The 17,530-nt window shown below is 35.4% G+C and overlaps 1 protein-coding gene across 1 annotated transcript in view; it reads left to right on the top strand.

Moving 5' to 3' along the window:
- ches1 (checkpoint suppressor 1) overlaps positions 1-17,530 on the top strand; it is a 234,827-nt gene that overhangs the window by 186,907 nt on the left and 30,390 nt on the right. Inside the window, exon 4 of the mRNA XM_061987014.1 lies at positions 4,873-4,931. Coding sequence (XP_061842998.1) covers positions 4,873-4,931 — 59 coding nt within the window. The remainder of the gene's footprint in view (positions 1-4,872; positions 4,932-17,530) is intronic.

Below are 17,530 nucleotides of genomic sequence, written 5' to 3'. Positions count from 1 at the left end.
AAATGTAAAAAAGATTGTGTATTAATGTCAGTTATTTTTAACGCGGCCCTCGATGAAAACCAGTTTGACCCACCTGATTTACAGTAAAGCACCGTAAAAAATAAGTGTAGATTTTACGGTAAAAAACTGGCACCTCAGTCGCCAGAATTTTACTGAACAATAGTACTGTTTTTCCATTCACAGTAATACTCCGTATAATCTGCAGTTGTTGTTTTTTCCGTAAAAAAAAAGTGACAGTTGAGTTGACCGAATTTTACTGTAAAAAAAAAAAAGCAGTTTTCTATTTACAGTAACAAAAAAAAATTGTGAATTTTATAGTAAAATTCTGGCCACTGAGCTGCCAGTTTTTTAATGTAAAAAAAACCACTGGTAATGTTTTTACATTTACAGTAATATGCTTTAAAATCCTTTGTGATTTTTACTGTAAAATTCTGGCAAATGAGCTGCCAGTATACCGTAAAATTTACAGATTTGTTTTTATTTTACATCGTACCTACAAAAATCTAAGAATCAAATGTAAAAAAGATTGTGTATTATTGTCAGTTATTTTTAAAGCGGCCCCCGATGAAAACCAGTTTGACCCACCTGATTTACAGTAAAGCACCGTAAAAAATAAGTGTAGATTTTACGGTAAAAAACTGGCACCTCAGTCGCCAGAATTTTACTGAACAATAGTACTGTTTTTCCATTCACAGTAATACTCCGTATAATCTGCAGTTGTTGTTTTTACCGTAAAAAAATGTGGCAGCTGAGTTGACCGAATTTTACTGTTAAAAAAAAAAAGCAGTTTTCTATTTACAGTAACAAAAAAAAATTGTGAATTTTATAGTAAAATTCTGGCCACTAAGCTGCCAGTTTTTTAATGTAAAAAAAACCCACTGGTAATGTTTTTACATTTACAGTAATATGCTTTAAAATCCATTGTGAATTTTACTGTAAAATGTTGGCGAATGAGCTGCCAGTATACCGTAAAATATACAGATTTTTTTTTATTTTACATCGTACCTACAAAAATCTAAGAATCAAATGTAAAAAAGATTGTGTATTATTGTCAGTTATTTTTAAAGCGGCCCTCGATGAAAACCAGTTTGACCCACCTGATTTACAGTAAAGCACCGTAAAAAATAAGTGTAGATTTTACGGTAAAAAACTGGCACCTCAGTCGCCAGAATTTTACTGAACAATAGTACTGTTTTTCCATTCACAGTAATACTCCGTATAATCTGCAGTTGTTGTTTTTACCGTAAAAAAAAAGTGGCAGCTGAGTTGACCGAATTTTACGGTAAAAAAAAAAAAAAAAGCAGTTTTCTATTTACAGTAACAAAAAAAAAAAGTGAATTTTATAGTAAAATTCTGGCCACTAAGCTGCCAGTGTTTTAATGTAAAAAAAACACCACTGGTAATGTTTTTACATTTACAGTAATATGCTTTAAAATCCATTGTGAATTTTACTGTAAAATGTTGGCGAATGAGCTGCCAGTATACCGTAAAATATACAGATTTTTTTTTATTTTACATCGTACCTACAAAAATCTAAGAATCAAATGTAAAAAAGATTGTGTATTATTGTCAGTTATTTTTAAAGCGGCCCTCGATGAAAACCAGTTTGACCCACCTGATTTACAGTAAAGCACCGTAAAAAATAAGTGTAGATTTTACGGTAAAAAACTGGCACCTCAGTCGCCAGAATTTTACTGAACAATAGTACTGTTTTTCCATTCACAGTAATACTCCGTATAATCTGCAGTTGTTGTTTTTACCGTAAAAAAAAGTGGCAGCTGAGTTGACCGAATTTTACGGTAAAAAAAAAAAAAAAAGCAGTTTTCTATTTACAGTAACAAAAAAAAAAAGTGAATTTTATAGTAAAATTCTGGCCACTAAGCTGCCAGTGTTTTAATGTAAAAAAAACACCACTGGTAATGTTTTTACATTTACAGTAATATGCTTTAAAATCCATTGTGAATTTTACTGTAAAATGTTGGCGAATGAGCTGCCAGTATACCGTAAAATATACAGATTTTTTTTTATTTTACATCGTACCTACAAAAATCTAAGAATCAAATGTAAAAAAGATTGTGTATTATTGTCAGTTATTTTTAAAGCGGCCCTCGATGAAAACCAGTTTGACCCACCTGATTTACAGTAAAGCACCGTAAAAAATAAGTGTAGATTTTACGGTAAAAAACTGGCACCTCAGTCGCCAGAATTTTACTGAACAATAGTACTGTTTTTCCATTCACAGTAATACTCCGTATAATCTGCAGTTGTTGTTTTTTCCGTAAAAAAAAAGTGACAGTTGAGTTGACCGAATTTTACTGTAAAAAAAAAAAAAAAGCAGTTTTCTATTTACAGTAACAAAAAAAAATTGTGAATTTTATAGTAAAATTCTGGCCACTGAGCTGCCAGTTTTTTAATGTAAAAAAAACCACTGGTAATGTTTTTACATTTACAGTAATATGCTTTAAAATCCTTTGTGATTTTTACTGTAAAATTCTGGCAAATGAGCTGCCAGTATACCGTAAAATTTACAGATTTGTTTTTATTTTACATCGTACCTACAAAAATCTAAAAATCAAATGTAAAAATGATTGTGTATTAATGTCAGTTATTTTTAAATCGGCCCTCGATGAAAACCAGTTTGACCCACCTGATTTACAGTAAAGCACCGTAAAAAATAAGTGTAGATTTTACGGTAAAAAACTGGCACCTCAGTCGCCAGAATTTTACTGAACAATAGTACTGTTTTTCCATTCACAGTAATACTCCGTATAATCTGCAGTTGTTGTTTTTACCGTAAAAAAAAAGTGGCAGCTGAGTTGACCGAATTTTACTGTAAAAAAAAAAAAAAGCAGTTTTCAATTTACAGTAACAAAATTTTTTTTTGAATTTTGTAATAAACTTCTGGCCACTAAGCTGCCAGTTTTTTAATGTAAAAAAAAAAAAACACTGGCAATGTTTTTACATTTACAGTAATATGCTTTAAAATCCATTGTGAATGTTACTGTAAAATGTTGGTGAATGAGCTGCCAGTATACCGTAAAATTTACAGATTTATTTTTATTTTACATCGTACCTACAAAAATCTAAGAATCAAATGTAAAAAAGATTGTGTATTAATGTCAGTTATTTTTAAAGCGGTCCTCGATGAAAACCAGTTTGACCCACCTGATTTACAGTAAAGCACCGTAAAGAATAAGTGTAGATTTTACGGTAAAAAACTGGCACCTCAGTCGCCAGAATTTTACTGAACAATAGTACTGTTTTTCCATTCACAGTAATACTCCGTATAATCTGCAGTTGTTGTTTTTACCGTAAAAAAAAACTGGCAGCTGAGTTGATCGAATTTTACTGTAAAAAAAAAAAAAAAAAGCAGTTTTCTATTTACAGTAACAAAAAAAAATTGTGAATTTTATAGTAAAATTCTGGCCACTAAGCTGCCAGTTTTTTTATGTAAAAAAACCCACTGGTAATGTTTTTACATTTACAGTAATATGCTTTAAAATCCATTGTGAATTTTACTGTAAAATGTTGGCGAATGAGCTGCCAGTATACCGTAAAATTTACAGTTTTTTTTTTATTTTACATCGTACCTACAAAAATCTAAGAATCAAATGTAAAAAAGATTGTGTATTAATGTCAGTTATTTTTAAAGCGGCCCTCGATGAAAACAGTTTGACCCACCTGATTTACAGTAAAGCACCGTAAAGAATAAGTGTAGATTTTACGGTAAAAAACTGGCACCTCAGTTGCCAGAATTTTTGCTGAACAGTTGTACCGTTTTTCCATTCACAGTAATACTCTGTATAATCTGCAGTTGTTGTTTTTACCGTTAAAAACTGGCAGCTGAGTTGACCAAATTCTACTGTAAAAAAAAAAAAAAAAAAAAGTAGTTTTCTATTTACAGTAACAAAAAAACAATTGAAAATATTATAGTAAAATTCTGGCAACTGAGCTGCCAGTTTTTTAATTCAAAAAACACCAGTAATGTTTTAACATTTACAGTAATATGCTGTAAAATCCACCGTGAATTTTACGGTAAAGTGCTGCCAGTTTTTTACCGCACAATCTACAAATTTAAAAAAAATGTTACATCGTGTTTACAAAGATCTAAGAATCAAAAGCATTGTGTAATTATATCATTCACTGTTAGACATGGCCCTCTGGGGCCAAACTTAACTGCGGCGACAGTAATGCACTGTAAAAAAAAAACAGGTGTAGATTTTACAGTAAAAAAAACTGGCAACTCATTTACCAAAATTGCACTGACATTAAAAAACAGTGGTACTTTTTTTCCATTTACAGTAATACACTGTAAAAAAAAAAAAAAAAAAAAACAGCATACATTTTACGGTAAAACTCGAGTGACCGAGCTACTATTTTTTTTTTTTTACCGTAAAATGTACAGATGAGTTTTTACAGTGTGTGTGTGGGAGGACGTCTCCATCTACGTGAGAAATGTTGTCATTACCTTCCTCATTAGCGGCGCAATGATCACCTCAAGTGAGTCCCCGGCTCATTGTGCATGTGTAAGACCCCAGCTAGAACCCCGCCTTGTTTAAAAGTGTCGGCACATTTATCTCGAACATGCACGCGTGACATCAGCATGTGTTAAATGCGAGCGTGCGTTGACGAAGTTCCGTACGTGAAAACGCGCGTGTGGAGGCAGTAATGGGCGGGGTTGTCATGAGAGATGACTCCCGTGGACTTGTGGCTGTAATTCTCGGAGGTAATCACAGGGAATAATGGCAACACCCGGGAATCTAATCACTATAATCACGGGCGTTCGCTCGTGGCTTCAAATTCCTGCCTTGCTCTGTTGCTCGCGAGGCGATCAAACGCTTGACCACTTCTCCTTCTCTTTTCCCCATGCAGTCCTCCATTGTGGGCGGGGAGCCCCCTCTTCAGGAAGAACGGCGGCGTCCTCCTACAAGGTACGCTCTCACGTCTGCACGTCCTTTTGTCAACGGCCTTCCTCGTCCGCCAATGTGCAGTCACCTCCGTTCTTTACAACCTCCACAACATGCAACCTCTCAGTATTTAATCCTGTTACTGCTGATAAATGTTGTCATCAATAATAATAATAATAGCAACTAATAATAATAATAACAAGGAATGTAACAATAATCAATAATAATAACAACTAATAATAATTACTAGGAATGTATCAATAATAATAACTAAGAATGTAACAATAATTATAATAACAACTAGGAATGTAACTAATCAGTATTACTAACTAATGATAATAACTAGGAATGTAACAACAACAATAATAATAATAACAACTAGGAATGTAACAATAATAATGATAATAACTAGGAATGTAACAATAATCAATAATAGTAACAACGTATAATAATAACAATTAATAAAAATAAAAACTAGGAATGTGACAATAATCAACAATAATAACTAATGATAATAACTAGGAATGTAACAACAATAATAATAATAACAACTAGGAATGTAACAACAATAATAATAATAATAACAACTAGGAATGTAACAATAATCAATAATAATAATAATAACTACGAATGTATCAATAATCAATAATAGCAACAACGTATGATAAAAACAATTAATAATAATACAAACTAGGAATGTAACAATAATAACTAATGATAATAACAACCAGGAATGTAACAATAATCAATAATAAAAATAACAACTGGAAATGTAACAATAATTAATAATAATAATAATAATAATAATAATAACAACTAGGAATGTATCAATAATCAATAATAGTAAAAACTAATAATAATAACTAATAATAAGAAAAACTAGGAATGTAACAATAATCAACAATAACAACTAGGAATGTAACAATAATCAACAATAATAATAACAACTAAGAATGTAGCAATAATAGATAATAATAAAAACAACTACGAATGTAACAACAATCATTATTAATGATAACAACTAGGAATAAAACAATAATCAATAATAACTACAAATGTAACAACAATCATTATTAATGATTACAACTAGGAATAAAACAATAGTCAATAATAACTAAGAATGTAACAATCAATAATAACTGGAAATTTAACAATAATCAATAATAACTAGGAATGTAACAAAAATAAATAATAGTAACAACTAATAATAATAACAACTAATAATAATAACAGCTAATAATAATAAAAACTAGCAATGTAACGTTATCAATGATAGTAACTAGGAATTTAACAATAATCAATAATAACAATAACTAATAATGTAACAATAATGATAATAACAACTAATAATAATAACTAGAAATGTAACAATAATCAATAATAATAACTAGGAATGTAACCATAATCAATAATAATAACTAATACTAACTACTAGGAATGTAACAATAATGAATAATAATAATGACAACGAGGAATGTAACAATCAATAATAAAAATAACTAATAATAATAATAACAACTAGGCATGTAACAATAATCAATAACAATAATAACAACGAGGAATGTATCAATAATAATAATAATTGCGGTTAGTATTACTGTTTTAAATTGAAGTGATGGAAAAACCGTGACTTTGATGAACAGCAGGCACAAGACATTGATTCAACGTTGATTATACAACCGTAAACCCCGGACTATAAGCCATTACTTTTTTCTTAGGCTTTGAACCCTGCGGCTAGTTTTACAAAAAACCTAGCAAAGACACTGAAAAGTTGTGGTATTGTTTGTGCTGTGGCGCCATCTTTTGGACGAGTTTGCTTCACTGCAGTGGCTGCATTGCCCTTGTGTTTAGACCTTTTTTTAATCTACCGGAAGTATAGTTGCCATTTCGTTTTCTATCCGTCCAAAGCATTTCTACTTGTATGGATTCTTCATTCATCACTCCAAGCAACATTTGTACATTTTACAATGTAACTAAAACAATTCATGTGTGATGTCTGTAGGAATGTTTTCATGCTTATTTCATAATGTATTGAAGCCAGCATCGTTAGCATTAGCTAATATGCTAATACGTTTCCGAGTGTCTGTGTTAGTATTATTAACTTACAACGGCATTCTTTTTGTATTGTTTCACTTTCACAAATTCCTCAGTAAATTCACCAAAACGTCATCGTGGAGTTATTGAGTCTGTTTAGCTGATTGGAGAGGTAGCTTCCGCAGCTTGTGGGTCCATGACGATGACTTCTGTTTTGTTTGATCAGCCGTTTATATATATTTGCTCCAGAACCGATTTTCGATATAACACAATTCTAGATTAGAACGGATTCTTGCAATGTAATATTTGATACAATAATTATAATGAAACCTTTTCAAAAAGGTTACACGTTAGAAAAGCTCCTTCTGGTTGTATGGAGATGGTGTTGTTCAAATTAGATTTTTATAAAAAAAAAATATATGTATATATATTTCTAAAAAATTATATAGATGTGTGTAAGTGTGTATGTGTGTGTATATGTATATATATATATATATATATATATATATATATACATATATATATATATATATATGTGTATATATGTATTTTTGTGTGTATATATATATATATATATATATATATATATGTGTGTAGATATGTATGTATATATATATATATATGTGTGTAGATATATATATATATATATATATATATATATATGTGTGTGTGTGTGTGTAGATATGTATATATATGTGTAGATATGTATGTATATATATGTATGTATGTATATATATCTATGTATGTATATGTAGATATATATGTATATATGTGTGTATATATATGTAGATATAAATGATAAATGGGTTGTACTTGTATAGCGCTTTTCTACCTTCAAGGTACTCAAAGCGCTTTGACACTACTTCCACATTTACCCATTCACACACACATTCACACACTGATGGAGGGAGCTGCCATGCAAGGCGCTAACCAGCACCCATCAGGAGCAAGGGTGAAGTGTCTTGCTCAGGACACAACGGACATGACGAGGTTGGTACTAGGTGGGGATTGAACCAGGGACCCTTGGGTCGCGCACGGCCACTCTTCCACTGCGCCACGCCTGTATGTATATATGTTTATATGTACGTACATATGTGTATATATGTATGTATGTGTATATATATGTATGTATGTATGTGTATATGTATATATATATATTGATATATACATGTATATATATATATATATGTGTATATATATATATATGTATATATATACATGTATATATGTATGTATATATACATATACATGTGTGTATATATATATATGTATGTATACATATATATATATATATATATATATATATATATATATATATATATATATGTGTGTGTGTGTATTTTAAAAATATACGTATAGCCATAATATATAGAGAAGAGAAGATTTTTATTTATTTTTTTTTTTTTTTTTTTTAAATCATTCCCACCCCCTGTAAGAAGAATGTTATCAGCGGAAGTGAGAGCAATCCCTTTGTGTTTATCTCCTCATTCCACACACCCAACATGCATTATTCCCGTCCCTGGCTTTTGTTGCTACACACCTCCGTTTCCTGGTAATTCCTGGTATTTTCCATTACTCCCCCTTTTCCCATCTCCCCGGCCTTCCCTGGTGGCCGCACGGCAGTTTAAATGGACATTCAATCCCAATCAAGGAGCACTCCAGGAGCTGGCCGGGCCGCCGAGTCCTAAATGGAGAGGGAAATGGATACATTAGGCGTCTGCGGCGTGGCCGCCATCGCCCCTGATGATGGAGTAGTAATGGTCAAGGGGCCAAGGTCTGGCAGAGTGTCTGAAAACCCCCCGATCTGGGAGCGACGTGTCTGCTCCCAGATAGACAGTCCCCCTCAGGGACCAAATAAGTCCTACTACATGTCCAACATGAGCAATATCCAGATGATAATAATAATAACAACTAGAAATGTAATAATAACTAGGAATTTAGTAAGTGTGAATCGTTTTAGATATACCGTATTTTCCGCACCATAAGGCGCCCTGCCGCGCCTTCAATGAACGGCATATTTCAAAACTTTGTCCACCTATAAGCCGCCCCGTGTTGTAAGCCGCATCTAACTGCGCTAAAGGAATGTCAAAAAAACAGTCAAATAGGTCAGTCAAACTTTAATAATATATTAAAACCAGCGTGATGTGGGCGCGCATGGAATCGTATATCAACATGGACGGAGCTGCGTGAAAAAAGCCACCCGGCCTCTTCGCGTAAACTTAAACTTACCTTAACCACTCGCTCATCTTTTCTTCATCCATCCATCCCTTCGAGTTAGCTTTTATGATGACGCCGGCTGGAAAGGTCTCTTTTGGCAAGGTCTTCCTTTTGAATATCACCATGGGTGGAAGTTTCTGGCCATGGCATGGCAAGCTAGAACCACAGTGAAGGATGACTTCTCATTCCCTGTGGTGCGAATATTCACCGTACGTGCTCCCGTTGTATCCACAGTGCGGTTCACAGGAATATCAGTTGCTGAAAAATAGTAGTCCGTGTGCGGATGGAGAGATTGCGTCTTTTCATGAACCGGATCCCTGTCGCTTAGTAGGAGCCATTTTGTGGTCTTTACAGATGTAAACACACAAAGGAAATGAAACGTACGGTAATATCCGCGCGCTTTTTCTTCTTCTACGCGGGCGGGTGGTTGCTTACAGTAGAAGAAGAAGCGCTTCCTGTTCTATGGGGGCGGGTGCTTACCTTGGCGGTTGCTTGCGTAGAAGAAGAAGCGCTTCCTGTTCTACCGGGAAAAAAGATGGCGGCTGTTTACCGTAGTTTCGAGACCGAAACTTTATGAAAATGAATCTTAATATTAATCCATATATAAAGCGCACCGGGTTATAAGGCGCACTGTCAGCTTTTGAGAAAATTTGTGGTTTTTAGGTGCGCCTTATAGTGCGGAAAATACGGTATTGTTAAACTTACAAACGTTGCTTGGAGTGATGAATGAAAAATGTGTGTGTGTGTGTGTGTGTGTGTGTGTGTGTGTGTGTGTGTGTGTGTGTGTGTGTGTGTGTGTGTGTGTGTGTGTGTGTGTGTGTGTGTGTGACTATCAGTTGTACTTAACTTAAAGTCAAATACAAATAAGGCAACGAGAAGGATCCAACACTTATCTTTTCTAAGGTAAATGTGTACAGCAGATATAAATCATCTACATCAACAATATGATGGCTGAACAGGACTGATGAAAAAATATTATAATTTTTTTTTTCGAAAATCAGATTTTTTCCCAGCTGACTGTTTACACTGCAAGTAAAATATGATTTTAATCAGACTCCAGTGTAAACGCACACATTGTGGCCCCAATGTGGCCTTGACGTCACTTGCATGCGCATTTCGATAAAGTCAAAACAAAGGAAGTTGACCGGATTTTGTAAATGAACAAGCAAGTTGCTACTTCCATAAAATAAAATAAGTTACCAGAACTTAAAAATTAGTGTTTTTTAGGTGAAAATACATTCAAATAATATAATATACGAATATGTGTATATGCGTGTATATCACAGGTGTCAAACTCAAAGCCCGGGGGCCAGATCTGGCCCGCGACATCATTTTATTTGGCCCGCAAACACCTGGAAATGATGTGTCAATAAAGTACTTAATATTTTCTCACTAAATGTAATTGATTTTTTTCATTTTGACATAAAAAATATATGTACTGCTTGAAATTGCATCCCTTTTCAACTTTAATATGCAACAAATATTACAGTACATTATCATACTTTCCAAAAATGTGTTTGGCTAAATAAAAAATACTTAACTTCACAGCAAGCTACCCGTAAGATTAATAAAAATGACGATACATTTTACGTTTTTCATTAATTTCATAAATATGCTGGATCTCAGGAAACAGAGTGGACCGACACCAGCAGATGACATGGCACCCCAAATCATCACTGATGGTGGAAACTTTACACTAGACTTCAGGCAACGTGGATCCTGTGCCTCTCCTGTCTTCCTCCAGACTCTGGGACCTCGATTTCCAAAGGAAATGCAAAATTTGCTTTCGTCAGAAAACATGACTTTGGACCACTCAGCAGCAGTCCAGCTGGTGTCGGTCCACTCTGTTTCCTGAGATCCAGGGTCAACGCAGCCGTCTACCAGCAAGTTTTAGAGCACTTCATGCTTCCTGCTGCTGACCTGCTCTATGGAGATGGAGATTTCAAGTTCCAACAGGACTTGGCGCCTGCACACAGCGCAAAATCTACCCGTGCCTGGTTTACGGACCATGGTATTTCTGTTCTAAATTGGCCCGCCAACTCCCCTGACCTTAGCCCCATAGAAAATCTGTGGGGTATTGTGAAAAGGAAGATGCAGAATGCCAGACCCAAAAACGCAGAAGAGTTGAAGGCCACTATCAGAGCAACCTGGGCTCTCATAACACCTGAGCAGTGGCAGAAACTCATCGACTCCATGCCACGCCGCATTAACGCAGTAATTGAGGCAAAAGGAGCTCCAACCAAGTATTGAGTATTGTACATGCTCATATTTTTCATTTTCATACTTTTCAGTTGGCCAACATTTCTAAAAATCCCTTTTTTGTATTAGCCTTAAGTAATATTCTAATTTTGTGACACACGGAATTTTGGATTTTCATTTGTTGCCACTTCAAATCATCAAAATTAAATGAAATAAACATTTGAATGCATCAGTCTGTGTGCAATGAATAAATATAATGTACAAGTTACACCTTTTGAATGCAATTACTGAAATAAATCAAGTTTTTCAAAATATTCTAATTTACTGGCTTTTACCTGTATATATAAACGATATAGTGTATTATTTGTGCACTATTGACTAGTGATGCGCTGAAAATTCGGCTGCCGAAAAAATACTTTGCTTACCGAAAGCGGATGTTTTGATGACGCAAAAGTCGCATTCAGGTCGCATTTCAAAAGATCAGATTCCAATCGGATCAGGACTACCTCTGAAGTGGCCTGAATCTGACGCAAAAAGATGAAAACAAAAATCCGCCAGGTGTCACTCGAGATTTTGGTGTGCAGTTTTAGCGTGGCCTAAATGTAACGACACACTGACATTCGCCTTGCTTCAAAATGTTGTTGAACTCATAATCGTATTTAAGTATCTCCTGTGCAACATGTTTAGTAACAGTAGAAATCAAATCAGGGTGCATCGCGTGCTGAGTCGGCAGATTGATCCAATTCTGTTGATGAAGTCATCATTGTGGGCGTTCTCCGAAGAGTCATTGGTCAGTGATGCATTGTTTTTCCCGCCTGTAAGTCACAGCACATGTCAGTCAGCCAATCACTTAAGACGCTCGGCTGGATTGTCAGGTAGTCCAGTTATCCCATCGGTTCAACTGCCAGCAGTTTGAGGCCACCAGACAACATTAGCATGCATTCTGCTCTCAGGCCATGTCTACACTAAGCCGGATAACCCCTTAAACCATGGGTGTCAAACTCTGGCCCGCGGGCCAAATTAGCGGGGCTAATTCTCGTAATTGACAACTCTCATAATTGACAAGTCCTCTGGGAGACTCAAAATGTTCAATGCCCCTCCCGAAAATCTTCATCCAGTATTCCAGTTCAACGAGTGCTGGCCCAGTCACATGATATGTGCGGCTTCTGCACGCACACTCTAGTGAATGCAACGCATACTTGATCAACAGCGATACAGGTTACACTGAGGGTGGCGATATAAACAACTTTAACAGTATTAGAAATATACGCCACACTGTGAATCCACACCAAACAAGAATGACAAACACATTTCGGGAGAACATCCGCACCGTAAGACAACATAAACATTACAGAACAAATACCCAGAACCCTTTGCAGCACTAACTCTTCCGGGACATTACAAGGAATGTGTGGGTGGGGTGTATTTTGTAGCGTCCCGGAAGAGTTAGTGCTGCAAAGGTTCTGGGTATTTGTTTTGTTGTGTTTATGTTGTGTTACGGTGCGGATGTTCTCCCGAAATGTGTTTGTCATTCTTGTTTGGTGTGGGTTCACAGTGTGGCGCATATTTGTAACAATGTTAAAGTTGTTTATTCGGGCACCCTCAGTGTAACCTGTATCTTTAATGGCAGTGCCAAGACTGTGGTCCGGGTGGGCTACAAGATATAATGACTGATGAACACCTTCGTTCGATAATGAAGTTTGCCTCAGCTCAAAGCCTGAGCCCCAACATTAATGAACTAGCATCCAAGAAAAGTTGCCAGGTATCTGGCTTGGGCACATCAGATTAGATCAGTGTGTTGCAAACTGAGCAGTTTAAAGTCCTGAATGGTTGGTTTATTCATTGTTATTTTATTTTCAAATGTATTAGCCTGTGGAAAACGTTAATGTTGATATTTACCTCAGAAGGCTACAAATAGAAAAGAGGCATTCCATTTTCATTTGATATGCCATTGATATTTTTTTATTATTATTTGAAATTTGATTTTGCATGTCACTATAAAGTCATATAAGCCTTGCTTGTTCAATATTCAATGCAAAACTTGTTTGGGTCCTTATTAAAAAGGTTAATTTGTTCAACCTTGGCCCGCGGCTTTGATCAGTTTTAAATTTTGGCCCACTCTGTATTTGAGTTTGACACCCCTGCCTTAAACGAATAATTATTTAGCCTAAGCCCCGTTTCAGCCACACTAAACCAGCGTTTAAGGTCCCCCTCCTCGGACAAATTTTTTACACGGCTAAGTGCGCCGTGTATTTCTTGAATCTCCGGCTCTTAGCTTTGTATGGACTCATTGATCGTTTACAAACTGAGTTCGGACAGGAAGTGACGCCAGAAAGAACGCGCCACAGCCAGCTTCATAATAAAGCGGTTTCGTAACTCGGAGCTAACCACTGGAAAGATGGAGGCGAGTCATCCAGACCTGCCCTTGTTTCTCATTCTTCTACATGTACAGACGCTTGTGGAAATCACACATGAATACCTTAAGACAGTGTTTGCCGCGGGATACAGTCTGGTCTGCCGTGGGAGATTGTCTAATTTCACCTATTTGGGTTAAAAATATTTTTGGCAAACCAGTAATTGTTGTCTGCAAATTATGTGTTGTTGTTGAGTGTCGGTGTTGTCTAGAGCTCGGCAGAGAAAGTAGGTGGTTAATTGCTTTGTAGATGTCGGAAACAGCGGGAGGCAATGTGCAGGTAAAATTGTTTCTAATGCTTAAACCAAAAATAAACAAAAGGTGAGTGCCCCTAAGAAAAGGCATTGAAGCTTAGGGAAGGCTATGCAGAACGAAACTAAAACTGAATTGGCTACAAAGTAAACAAAAACAGAATGCTGGACGACAGCAAAGACTTACTGTGGAGCAAAGACAGTGTCCACAGTGTACATCCGAACATGACATGACAATCACCAATGTCCCCACAAAGAAGGATAAAAACAACTGAAATATTCTTGATTGCTAAAACAAAGTTGATGCAGGAAATATTGCTCAAAGGAAGACTACAGGAAAATACCAAAAAAAAAAGAGAAAAAGACACCAAAATAGGAGCACAAGACAAGAACTAAAACACTACACACAGGAAACGAGCAAAAAACTCAAAGTAAGTCAGGGTGTGATGTGACAGGTCATGACAGTACACCTACTTCGAGACAAGAGCTTTAGTGATGCATGCTTGGTTATGGTTTAAAGTCATACCCAACAATTACTGATTGAAGTGTCCGTGTTAGTAGTATTAACTTACAATGGCGTTACTTTTGTATTGTTTCACCAAATTCACCAAAACGTCATTTTGGAGTTATTGAGTCTGTTTTGCGCAGCTTGTGGGTCCATGACGATGACATCTGTTTTGTTTGATCATCCGTTTTACTGTCGTGTTACATACACTGTTTGGAAACAATTAAGGTATGTAAAGAAACATTTACAAAATATTAATTTGTACTTACTTAATTTCACACCGTATCTGCGGCTTATATATGGGAAAAAAAATGTAGTGGATCCACTCTATAGTCTGTAAAATACAGTACTTGACACCTCACTTAAGTCAGGGGTGTCAAACGTACGGCCCACGAACAGGTTTTATCCGGCCCGCGTCAAGGGTTGGAATTGGGGGTTAAATCACCCAAAATGATTCCTGAGCGTGGCCACCGCTGCTGCTCACTGCTCCCCTCACCTCCCAGGGTAGTGAGGGTGATGGGTCAAATGCAGAGGATAATCTCACCACACCTGGTGTGTGTGTGTGACAATCATTGGTACTTTAACTTTAACTTCAACTAAGTATAAAAATTAGCCAACATTTTTGAATGAAAGAAACTGCTCTTGTAAATGTGTCCACTAGATGTCACAATAGCAATTCTTTGTACCTTTGTAGATCAGTGGTACCGGTCGGTGGATCGATTGGTACTGGGCCGCACAAGAATTTAAAAAAATAAATAAAATAAAATAAAAAATATAATTTTTTTATTTTATTATTTTTATTAAATCAACATAAAAAACACAAGATACACTTACAATTAGTGCACCAACCCAAAAAACCTCCCTCCCCCACTCATTCACACTCATTCACACAAAAGGGTTGATTCTTTCTCTTATTAATATTTTTGGTTCCTACATTATATATCAATATAGATCAATACAGTCTGCAGGGATACAGTCCGTAAGCACACATGATTGTATTTATTTATGACAAAAAAACAAAACAAAAACAAACAAAAATTTAAAAAAAATTTTTTTTATAAAATCTCCCTCGGTCCGTGGGACAAATTTTCAAGCGTCCGAAGTTACAAAAAGGTTGGGGACCACTGTTGTAGATGATGCTACATATGTAAAAAAATAAAAATAAAAACACATAATGTTAGTACCGTACATCAGTCGAGGAAAATGAGCAAACTACATAAATAACATCCTGTAATTGGATTTTTATATTATTTTTTTTATCTTGATAGATTGAAAATTAACACCCATGAGTTGACTGATGAACACTATCACAGAATTTATTCAGAAAGTATAAATAATAATAGAATAATATTAACCGAAACGTGTAAGTGTAAAAAAATATATATATTATGAATATGTAAAAACAAAACACAAAAAAAACACATAATGTTAGTACATCAGTCGGGGAAAATGAGCAAACTACATAAATAACATCCTGTAATTTGATTTGCATGTTATTTTTTTTATCTTGATAGATTGAAAATTAACACCAATGAGTTGACTGATGAACACTATCACAGAATTTATTCAGAAAGTATAAATAAATAAATAATAAATAATAATAGAATAATATTAACCGAAACGTGTAAGTGTAAAAAAATATATATATTATGAATATGTAAAAAAACACCAAAAAAAAAACACATAATGTTAGTACATCAGTCGGGGAAAATGAGCAAACTACATAAATAACATCCTGTAATTTGATTTTTATATTATTTTTTTTATCTTGATAGATTGAAAATCAACACCAATGAGTTGACTGATGAACACTATCACAGAATTTATTCAGAAAGTATAAATAAATAAATAATAATAGAATAATATTAACCGAAACGTGTAAGTGTAAAAAAGTATATATATTATGATTTGTACATTTTCAGAATGTGCTTGTTCTATTTTTAAACAAAGACAATCTGAAGTTGTCTTTATTTTTAAGTTATCGTGCCGTGATTTTACCAGTCCGGCCCACTTGGGAGTAGATTTTTCTCCATGTGGCCCCCCCATCTAAAATGAGTTTGACACCCCTGAATTAAGTAGCGAATTTAAAAGTACACAAGAATTGTTGAAAAGTACAGGTATCAGTGTTGATCGACTCAATGCATTGTTGACTAGGACGGCTGATCCTCACACGGTTAAAAAAATGAGTACACAGAAGAGTTTTTAATGTGTGGAGAAAAGCAAGCTGCAGTTTTTCCAACACAAACACTCAAGTCTACTGTTTTCCTACTTCAGGTCATCTCCTTCGCTTCTCTGCCTGCCTGGTTTTTTTTTCCAGGGAAAGCTCTCCGCCCCCCAACTCTCACCGCCTCCCGTTAAATGAGTTCCACATGGCCCTGCAGGCGGCCGTCAAAAGTACACACAAACCACGCGCGCCGTGCTCAGTCACACAGTCAACCTGGGTTCACAGGTCGATGCCGGCAGACCTTGACAAAGAGACCGTTTGAAAGCGACCGCCGTCTCGCTGCCTGTTTTGTCTGCGCGTGTATGAGTGTCTACACTAAGCCGGATAAAGTTATCCAGGGTTATCCTTGTCCACACACACACACACAATGGTCGTTTAAGACCCCCTCCGCCCCTCCGTCAGCCGGCGCAACGCGACATAGTACGCATGCGCGGAAAATGTGCACGTCATAGTCACCTCCGGTGTTGCTTTGTGTGCAAGTTCTTAAATGTACAATTAGATGTAAATATAAACGGAATACAATGACTTGCAAATCCTTTTCAATCAATCAATCAATCAATCTTTATTTATATAGCCCTAAATCACAAGTGTCTCAAAGGGCTGCACAAGCCACAACGACATCCTCGGTACAAAGCCCACATTTTTTCAACCCATATTCAATTGAATGCACTACAAAGACAACATATTTGATGTTCAAACTCATAAACTTTTCTTTTTTTTGTTGCAAATAATAATTAACTTAGAATTTCATGGCTGCAACACGTGCCAAAGTAGTTGGGA

The sequence above is a fragment of the Nerophis lumbriciformis genome, linkage group LG26, assembly GCF_033978685.3.
Source record: "Nerophis lumbriciformis linkage group LG26, RoL_Nlum_v2.1, whole genome shotgun sequence".
Lineage (NCBI taxonomy): Eukaryota > Metazoa > Chordata > Actinopteri > Syngnathiformes > Syngnathidae > Nerophis > Nerophis lumbriciformis.
This window is presented reverse-complemented; position numbering and strand designations above follow the sequence as displayed.